This window comes from Gymnoscopelus microlampas (assembly GCF_963454915.1).
Source record: "Gymnoscopelus microlampas genome assembly, chromosome: 16".
Classification (NCBI taxonomy): Eukaryota; Metazoa; Chordata; class Actinopteri; order Myctophiformes; family Myctophidae; genus Gymnoscopelus; species Gymnoscopelus microlampas.
In genome coordinates this window covers 49,385,971-49,396,975 of record NC_139953.1, presented here as the reverse complement: position 1 = coordinate 49,396,975, position 11,005 = coordinate 49,385,971, and the positions used below count along the sequence as shown (strand labels likewise).

The following is an 11,005-nucleotide window of genomic DNA, read 5'->3' as shown; positions in this document are numbered from 1 at the left end:
GGCGTGACAGGATCCATCGGTTTCTTTCTGGTTTTTAAAACATTGTTTTAATAGTCGTCTTCAAAACATTTGAGCTCCGTCCATTACTACCACATGCGGTCCCCACCTTCACTTAATGTGGCCCGCAGGTTAATATCAGTATATTATAATAGTATCAGAATATATCAGAATAGTGATATATTATTGATTTCAGCTGGTATGAATCCAAACACGACCTCCTCCATCATCAAAGTTGCATCACCCCTGACAGCTTGTAGATCAGCCATTTTCGGCTAATGTTCCCCCCCAGAATAGGGATGCGAGGGTTCAAGTGGTTAAAGGACGACTTCACCGCTTTTCAACCTATCTTCATATAATAGGTCCTCACTAATACTCATGATAAAATGGTACCATTTTTTTCTACTCTGTCTGTGTCTCAGAGGAGGACTGTGGACAGTTCAGAGTCCCGTCTACCAGTGACATCATCAATGGGGAATCCAAGCTAATAGAAACTGCAGGCTTTCTATTCCTGGAAAGTTGCAATGCAATAAAAGAAGCCATTGTTCTCGTGTTAATACAAATCTAAATAAAAAATGTGAAATCTTGTTGAAAAAAAAAATCCTGCCTAACGATGATGTCACTGGTAGACGGGTTTCTGGACTGTCCACAGCCCTCCTATGAGACACAGACCATGTAGAAAAAAATTGTACGATTTTATCATGAGTATTAGTGAGGACCAATTATATGAAGATAGGTTGAAAAGCGGTGAAGTCGTCCTTTAATGTAAAAGTAAAAAAGAATAGTCCCTATCGCACAAAGACCCCCCCACTGTTGAAGACCCTTGAATTATACCTTCCCTCACCACTAACATAGAAACACTATGTTTAGATGCCTGTCACTTTAAAGTGACACCGGCCACAGATGTTAAAGACCTGGAACACATCTGTGTCACTTTAGGTTTCTTTGGCTATTCAAAAATAGCAGATCTACAAGCTCATAGCGCGGCACCGAGTGCCGCGCTATGAGCTTGTAGATCTACAATTTTTGAAAAAATCTTTTTTTTTTTTTTTTTTTTAAACTGATTCAGAAAACATTTTTAAGAATCGCCTCAGGTCTTAAAGGGTTAATGTCACTGGGAGTGGTTTATGGCGATGCCACTCAGCTATGGCGTGCCGTCTACGTTTTTTTGGTCTGGCTGGTCTGGCCGTCCCTCCAGCGGTCACACTCTGTTCCATCACAGCTAGAGAGGAGGAAAGCAAATACTGTACAGTCAACCTGTTTTAAAACATTAGTCCTTAAAGGACCCAAACAATGACTTATTTTCTATCAATTACTCACCCCATGAAGGAGATTCAAGGAGATTTTTTAGTTTTTGTTAAATTCCTGAGACAATAATTTGATAGCATCAAAATAGCATTACAAAAGCATGAAAGAAAAAATCGTCTCCACCGTTCAAGAAATGATTGGCTTAGGAATGGAACAAAAACAAAAAAAATATCTCCATGAATTCAAGGCTTCATGGGGTGTGATAGAAAACGCATAGAAAATAAGTCATGTTTTGTGTGAACTATTCCCAGAAGTGAACTAAATCCCCAGAAGCCCTTCTGGGTTTCTTGCCTCCTCCTGACACCCTTTATTTTTGTCTTTTAATGTTGTGCTAAATAAAAGAAACCAAATAAATCATATAAAAAAATGTAACCATTAAGAGAAACACATGTGTGTCATTTTAAGATTTATTTGGCAATTTTGCGGAAAATGTGTGCAAATCTTTGAATATATTATATGTATATTTATAAAGCATTTGTACAGTATTTTGTTCCAGTAACCTCCAGAAGCAAAGATTTTAGTTCAAAATGTTCACAGATTTGCACACATTTTCACGATTCTTCAAAAATAGCAGATCTACAAGCTCGTAGCGTGGCGCTATTTTTGAATATCCAAAGCATAAAATAATGATTATAGCTCAAATCTAAAATGACACAGTATGCGTTCTCGGATTGAATGGCTTAAAGCAGTGGTTCTCAAACTTTTTCATGTCAAGGACCCCCAAATTGACATTTATTAGCCCGCGGACCCCCATTTGAAAAGACATGCCAAAGGACCCCCATAAGAGAAGATTTTTACGGCTCTAGCAGTGATTCAGTTTGACATGCATTAGGGCTACGGACCCCCCATTTAATGGCATTTCTATCTCTGGGACCCCAATTTATATTGTAAAATCAATGTTAATTTAACTCTGAGAGTGTACAAATGGAACGGGTCCATTTGGTTCCATTTGTACACTCTCAGAGTTACAGACCCACAAGGGTCCATTTGGTTCCATTTGTACACTCTCAGAGTTACAGACCCATAAGGGTTCATTTGGTTCCTAACTACCATTTAGCTGGGGACCCCCTGGAACTCCCTCAAGGACCCCTGGGGGTCCCCGGACCAATGGCGTAAAGGTGCCATGAATAAAGCATATCCTGAGCACACTTACGTGCTGGCCTCCTTGCAGAACCCCAGCGCGGTGCAGATAGCCTTGGGACTGACATCCTGTTCCACTAGCTGAACCATCTTGTCAATGGAAGTCTCAAGCAGATGCTCACACATGTTGGTGAAGTAGGAGGGCAACTTGACGCACGCTCTCTCAACGGCATGGATTATTGCCGCCTGTGAGAAATACAGTGGTGGTGTAAAGCAACTAAGTACATTTACTCAAGTACTGTACTTAAGTACCGTTTTGAGGATTTTTTTTTTACTTTACTGGAGTATTTTTCAAATTTTCTGTACTTTTACTTCTACTCCACTACATCTCAGAGGCAAATATTGTACTTTTACTCCACTACATTTATTTGAAAACTTTAGTCACTAGTTACTTTGCAGATATAGATTATTACGTTGTAAAACTAAAGTTTTCAAATAATTGTAGTGGAGTAAAAAGTACAATATTTTCCTCTGAGATGTAGTGGAGTAGAAGTAAAAGTACAGAATTGTACTTAAGTACAGTACTTGAGTACATGTACTTAGTGACTTTACACGACTGATGACAGATGCATCAAGATGCAAACGACTCACCTTAGCTTTATTGTTCCCCAGCTCCTTCAAAGCAGCCGTGATGACGAACTTACATGTGGGACAGCTGACACCGGATTCATCATCGCCGAAGGCAGCAAAGGAATCTAAAATAATTAAAATTACAATTACATTTATTTTTTTGAATGTTTCTAATGAAGTCTATGGGGCTGTCTATGGCGTTGGTTCTCAAAGTGGGGTCCGGGGACCCCCAGGGGTCCTTGAGGGAGTTCCGGGGGGTCCCCAGCTAAATGGTAGTTAGGAACCAAATGGACCCTTATGGGTCTGTAACTCTGAGAGTGTACAAATGGAACCAAATGGACCCGTTAGGGTCCATTTGGTTCCATTTGTACACTCTCAGAGTTAAATTAACATTGATTTTACAATATAAATTGGGGTAGCAGAGATAGAAATGCCATTAAATGGGGGTCCGTAGCCCTAATGCATGTCAAACTGGGGGTCCAAGAAATTAAAATGGTTGAGAATCACTGCTAGAGCCGTAAAAATCTTCTCTTATGGGGGTCCCTGGCATATCTTTTCAAATGGGGGTCCGCGGGCTAATAAATGTCAATTTGGGGGTCCTTGACATGAAAAAGTTTGAGAACCACTGGTCTATGGTACAGACAATGCTACCCCCCTTAAACAAATCAAACCCCTCATACACGCACGCACGCACGCACGCACGCACGCACGCACGCACGCACACACACACACACACACACACACACACACACACACACACACACACACACACATACACAGAACAAAGTTTGTAAAACATGAATATATACCTCCAATATGTCGCTTCAGTTCTGCCACAGTATTCTCATGGTCAGTCAGCCTCATGTCCATGATGAACAGCTCGTCAAGGTAGGCTGCATGGAATCAGCACAGCGTTAACGACAAGTCAATCACAAACACTTCTGAGTGGTCAACTCAGAAGTATTTATGTCAAGTGTTACATATTGAAAACTACAAACTCTTCAGGAAAGATAGGAACAGAAACGGGGGTGGTGTTTGCATGTATGTTCATACTGACAATGTCTGCATCCTTCGGGAAGACCTGATGGATGAAAACATTGAAGCTGTGTGGGTCGAGATCATTTTTAAACATGCCAAACCTGTGCTAGTCGGTACCATATACAGACCTCCTAACCAGACTGATTTCTATGATAGACTTGATGAATGCTTAGCTAAAGTGGACCATGCGGAGACGATTCTTCTTGGTGATTTTAACACTGACATACTCCGCAAGGAAGCGTCAGTGTATAAGTCATTCAAGGCGTGTTGTGATCGGCATTCACTCCACCAGCTGATCACTCAGCCCACAAGGCTGTGTGTTTCCTCTCAAACTACCATAGATCTCATTCTAACAACGGACAAGGAAAAAATCCTAAATAGTGGTGTTTCCACCTGTGGCATATCTGATCACAACATGATCTTCTGCACCAGAAAGAAACGTAAACCTAAGACCGGTTACCACAAAACAGTCACAATCAGAGACCTCAAAAATTATAAGAGTGAGGACTTAGATCACAGACTGGAGGAACAGGATTGGTCCGACGTTCTAAACAGCACACAGGTAGACGAATCCTGGCTTTGTTTCAAAACCAAATTCATTCAAATTTTGGACAGTGTGGCTCCCATGAAAACCATCAGGGTCAAAACCCGCTCGGTACCATGGATGAATTCGGACATCCTTACTGCCATGAAAGTCAGAGACAAAAAGTGTTCTGAGCTTCATAAAAGTAGGATCAAACTAGCCAAATGTTTTAACAAAGGTCTCGAATCCCACGTAGCTAAACTTGAAAAGGAAAAAAACAAGCTAAGAAACAAGGTAAATAGCATGCTCCTGTTAGCAGAAAAAAGCTACCTCGATGACAAGATTGAGGAAAATAAAAAAAAAACACGAGAGCTTTGGAGGCTACTCAAGAACCTCCTAGGCTGCAGCAAAAAATTGAAAACCAGGCTTTCAAACTTAAGCCTCAAGGTGAATGACACTCTCATTTCATCCAAACACGAAGTGAGTAAAATCCTCAACATATTCTTCACGACCGTAGCCTCAGATTTGGTTGAAAAACTTCCTCCACACTCTGGGAGATATGGTGAGGAGTATGTTGTCTCATTTTACGAAAAACAGGGTGTTTGCAAAGATGACTTTAAACTCTCCCCTGTGAAAACAGAAGAGGTGTTTAAAAAATTGAGTGCTCTTCATCAACACAGAGCCACAGGCCTCGACAATATCCCCCCCAAATTTCTAAAAGACTCAGCCGCCTCCATTGCTCCAATCATTACCCACATATTCAACCTCTCCACCACACAGGGACAGGTCCCCAACGACTTCAAAAAAGCAAGGGTGACCCCTCTGTTCAAAAAAGGAAACCAATTAGACCCTGGCAACTACCGCCCTATTTCTATTCTAAGCTCCATCTCGAAAGTCATGGAAAAAATAGTCTATGAACAGGTCGACAAGTATCTTGCCGAGAAAAATCTAATCTACAAATTCCAATCTGGCTTCAGAACAAACCACTCCACTGACACATGCCTTCTCTATTTGAACGACTCTATCAAACAAGAGATTGAAAAGGGCAAATATTGCGGCATGGTCATGCTGGACCTCCAGAAGGCTTTTGACACCGTTAATCACCCGATTATGATCAATAAGCTCAGAGCAATAGGTTTTGATGACACGTCAGTGAACTGGATGAGATCCTACCTGGAAGGGAGGGAGCAAGTGGTGGAAGTAAACGGCACCCAGTCCCCCCCCCTCCCAGTGACTTGTGGTGTTCCCCAAGGAAGTATACTAGGACCCTTACTATTCCTGATGTATGTGAATGACATGTCGTCAGCCTGCGACTGCAACCTGTTCCTGTTCGCAGATGACTCGGCCCTGCTAGTCTCGGACAGGGACAGGCTGCAGGTTGAGAAAACTCTCAGCTCTGAACTCAACAAGATCTGCATCTGGCTCTCCGACAACAAGCTCTCATTACACCTGGGCAAAACGGAATGCATCCTCTTTGGGTCCACTCCTAACCTCAGAAAGGCAGAGAGCTTCACGATCAAAGCGGGTGATGATATCATCAAAAGAAAAAACGAAATTACCTACCTGGGCTCTATCTTGGAGGCTGACCTCTCTGGTGACAAAAATGCTGAAAAAACGATCAAAACGGTCCACAAAAAAACACGCTATTTGCGGAGTATTGATCGTAAAGTCAGTAAGAAGACTCTGAAGACTCTTGCAGTGGCCCTCATACAAGGTCATTACGATTATGCATGTACTTCATGGTATCAGAACACCACCAAGGCCTTAAAAACAAGGCTCCAAACATCCCAAAACAAACTTGTAAGGCTACTTCTTGGCCTCAACTACAAAACCCATCTAACCCCTGATCATTTTGATAGGATTGGATGGCTTAGGGTTGCGGACAGAGTACAGCAACTTGCTATGGGCCTGGTCTTCAAGATATATCACAACATTGGGATCCCCCTGTATTTGTCAAAATACTTCCAAAATGTTAATGATGTCCACGATCACAATACCAGAGGCAGCTCCACAAACCTTGTCCAACCCTTTTTTGGCTCAACAAAGGGAAGTAACTCGTTCTCATGCTATTCATCAAAAATGTGGAACGCCCTACCAAAAGGAGTAAAGGAGTGTAAAACCCTACTCTCTTTCAAAACAGCCCTAAAGATACACCTTCAGGAGGCTGCAATTGGAAAATGGCCCCTGTCTAAGTCCTAACCTAACCTACCCCCCTACCCCCCCCCCCCTCTCTCCTTCTCCTTTTGTACATATTTCTCACTCTTCATACCAGTAACCTGTAAACTGATTGTATGACATTCTATAGTAGTTGTGTATATCTGTCTGTCTCTTATATGTCATCATGATTTGTGTGCATGGGGAACTCATTTGAAACAAGCTCTGTGCTTTTATGAGTCTTCCAGTTTAGTAGACCTTGTATTGTGAATTTGTACTTCCATGTACTGTTGTTCTCATGTCTTACTAAATAAAGTACATCAATCAATCAATCAATATTTGATCCATACGATCCAGTCATTTATTTATTATTTATAAGTGTTTATCTCGATTGTGCGGATCAAATATGCATTGTATAATCAAAACAGTTCCTGTTCACCGAGGTTGCCTCAAAATACATTTTTAACACTTTAATCGATTTAACCCATCATTTTTAGATTTGAGCTAAAAAAGCATTATTTTACACTTTTGGCTATTCAAAAATAGCAGATCTACAAGCTCGTAGCGCGGCACTCTGCTATTTTTGAAAAATCTAGAAAATGTGTGCAAATCTTTGAATATATATATAGTTTTTTAAAGCGAACATTTTTAACTCAAAGTTTTGCTTCTGGGGGGGTCCCTGGAACAACATTTTGGGTGGTCCTTGACATGAAAAAAGTTTGAGAACCACTGATATTATAGCAACATTAAAACTTTTTTTTTAAAACTCGGTGCCGCGCCATGAGCTTGTATATCTGCTATTTTTGAATAGCGCTCTAAAAGGCACAGGGCCGCTTCTCCCTACACGCACACTACGCAGGTTGCGTGGGGCCCCGCCTACCCGCCGATCAAAAGGCCCCCCTCTCCGCCCCCTCCCTTCAGCAGAAAATAACGTGCATTACTGCGTTCACATCAGCGCAGGCTGCGCAGCGCAGCACTGCTTGGCTTGAATGAGACAACTGCTGCAGGCTGTCTGATTGGCTGTCACTGGCACGCTCTGGCGTGTGCTGTCTGCTCCCCCCCCCCCCCCTCCCCTCTCAGTGACAGTGAGAGAGTGTTATGGTTAGAGCGGTTAGCGCGCGTTGGTTTAAAAAATAAAGAAAGCTCACTCACTAGACAAAATGAAACGCATATACCCCTCTGGATACGAGAAAAAGAAAAAGGGAAAACGTCAGACGGAGCTGAGACAACAGCAATCAGGTAATTAATACAACTGTAACAGTTTACTTGTCTTGCAATTGCAATAATGTGGTTGTTGTTGTTGTTGTTGTTGTTATGTGCTGCACTGTGAAGCCAGTGAGCCATGCTGTTGTTGCTGTGTTTGTAGCCAGCGTGCAATTGCCTTTGTTGTCGGGTTAGAACAGTCTGTCAGCTGTAGTCTGCTAAGTTGCAGTGGCAATGTGGTGGTTGTTGTTGTTGTTAAGTGTTGTACTGTGTGTGTGAGCCAGCAAGCCATGCTGCTTCTGCTCCTCCTGCTGTCGTTTGTTTTGTAATCTGATATCTCTCTCTAGCCAAAGAAATCTAAAAATGACACAGATGCGTTCCAGGTCTTTAAAGGGTTAATCGATGTAAGGTGCCGTGAAATCAGCTCAGAGTGCTTACAGAAGGAGTTGTCGCCGCAGAGCCGCAGTTTCTTGCAGATAGACGTGGGATCGGAGTTCTCTGCGATTATTTGAACAAGCTTTTGGGTGAACTTCTTCACAAAGAATTGACAGAATTTTATCGCAAATAAGTTTTTGAAGAACTTCTTGCACACCGTGCCCAGGGCTCTCTCTATCGCGGGCTGTGAGACAGAGACAGAGAGGTTCAGTTTGAAATGGAAACAATCCAATATAGCTACAACTGTGTAGATATGTATTTTATCACACAAACAGTGACAGCTACACACATCGCACGTTTATTTGTGGTGCTGGGTCAGAAAGAAGAGAAAGAATATAACCTGCACACCAGTGTTCATTATGTCGACTAAAACTGTGACGAAAAATGTTTGTCGACTACCTCTTATCACTGACAAATACTAAATAAAAACTAAGCTATGATGACGAAAACCATGACTAAATATATTGACATTTGCATCAACACATTAAAATAGAAAAACAATGTTAGTGCGGGACTAGTGGAGAAGAGATCCAGTAGAACTAAGACAAATCATTTTATGCTTGGTTGTGTGCAGGTTTGTATCTTGTAGATCTGCCATTTTCGTCACACAGCCGAGTATAAATCAGGCATTTCACACCATCACTAAAATGCATTATAGTCGCCTAAAACGGAAACCCATGCCTTTTTTTTACCTAAAACTTTTCACTTGACTAAAATATGACTATGGAATTTTATTCAAAAGACTAAAACTAAATCAACTAAATGTGCTGTCAAAATGAACACTGCTGCACGCTCATATCACACATCAGTTAACATTTGCATTAGGCTTTCAGCAGGGACGTGCACAGATAGACTCTAGATGGTGTTTTTTTCCCCCCAGTTTACAGCAGGGGTCTTCAACAGGGGGTCCGGGACCCCTAGGGGGTCCTCAGAGTTACTACAGGGGGTCCGCCAAATCTTATATGTGATATGATTTTTCTTTTTACCATAACCACTCGAAACCTAGCATCCCTTTTCTGAGGAGAACTTTAGCCAAAAATAGCCGATCTACAAGCCCACAACGCCTCGCAGCGCTTCTTTCGGTAAAGAGGTATAGGTGTAGAGCAGGGGTGGGCAACTTTGTAGATGGTGAGGGCCACAAAATTTCCTCAATCACTCTGGGGGGCCGCATTGTTTATCGGCAGGGGGGCCGCATTGTTTATCGGCAGGGACCCCCCACCCCCCGTTGACAAAACCCCTCCCATTGGCAAACCGGTCCGGGGGCGGTGCGCCGGTTCGGACCAAAATGCCAGGGCTGGATTTTGGTCCCAGCCCGCCCGTTTATCGGCACTCTCGCCAGTAGTACCCCATTACTCAAAAAGCCCATAATAGTCACATATGTCATAAATAAGGGATATTAACTATTATTATTTGTTATAACTTTGTTTTTATTTAGCATTTAGTAGGCCTCTCCCCGACTAAGGATTTGTTTAGTCGAATCTAATTGGCGACTAATTGCCAATAGTCGACTGGCAGTCGACTAATGCAAAAAAAAAGAAAACTTTTTTTTTTTTTTTGGGCCAAAATACATTTTATTTCAAAGGGCCAAGTCTACACAGTTTGTTTTGTGTCTCCAGCAGAGTTTATAGTGTCTCTATCTCTCTCTGGAAGAGGTTGCACATGAACTCTGCAGCCGCACTGAGGCGCTCCAACACAAACAATACCAATACAAAGACGAGGAATAAGAAGAATAAAGTAGAAGTTACGTGTGGTTGCAGGTGTAGACTTGGCCAAAAAACATTTTTTTTTTATTTTGGCCTGGGGCCGCATTAAGTGACGGGCCGCCAGTTGCCCATCCCTGGTGTAGAGGGAAAAAAAGAGCAGACCAAGTAAGCACCTGCCCCTCAAAATGTCTGTGCACGCCACTGGCTTTCAGGTTATGACTGACAGATCAATCTGCACACCACACACCTTTGACCTGTTGTTCCCCAGGATCTCCAAAACGCCCTTGATGATTGTCTGACAGATTCCACAGCGTGAGATCCCGTCCTCGTCGTCAAAGCCAGCAGTGAGATCTAAAAAAACTAAAATAGTGAAATAATTATTATTATTATCCATTGTTTATTTTTTTTTATTTTTTTACAAGAGTAGTTCTGATTATTAACCAAAAAGTATCCCTAGTCCAGCACCTTTAATCTTTCCCGTATGGATTAATTGGATCAAGTGTAAATTACATTATCAAAACTCAAATGAAGTAATTAACAACATTAGCCAATCGTCCCTCTCCTACCTGGATCCACTGAACAGCCTCCTGTTCCTTCACCGTCTTTCTTCAGGACTTGCAGCTTGTTCTCACTTCTCGCAGGAACGAGAAAAAAGCATAGAAGGAAAAAGAGGAGAATGTAGACAAAGTACGAGAAAAAGCGAAACCAATTTCCCTTTTCCAGGGTCGTTAATTTATGTTTTACAAAGTTCCGTATCAGTTTTAAGTCCTGCCTCAGAGTTGGGTTCTGCAACGGTAAATTGTTTTCAGTGGGAGCGCCTTCTGTTTGCCCTATTTGCTCTGAGTCCTGCATCGGTGAATTGTTTTCAGTGGGAGCACAATTCGAACAAAACGAACAATTTGGTGAAGCGCCCTCCATTTTTAGCAGTATTAAT

The 11,005-nt window shown here is 42.1% G+C and overlaps 1 protein-coding gene across 1 annotated transcript; it reads right to left on the bottom strand.

The window, feature by feature from the left end:
• Positions 1-1,078: 1,078 nt before the first annotated feature.
• LOC311063072 (prosaposin-like) lies at positions 1,079-10,923 on the bottom strand (the record flags this gene model as incomplete). Its single annotated transcript, XM_084082282.1, has 7 exons — positions 1,079-1,219; positions 2,459-2,631; positions 3,037-3,140; positions 3,825-3,908; positions 8,372-8,552; positions 10,319-10,431; positions 10,638-10,923. The coding sequence occupies 7 exons, from the start codon at positions 10,921-10,923 to the stop codon at positions 1,156-1,158; spliced, it is 1,005 nt and encodes a 334-aa protein (XP_083938408.1). The 3' UTR covers positions 1,079-1,155.
• Between the last annotated feature and the right edge of the window lie 82 nt (positions 10,924-11,005).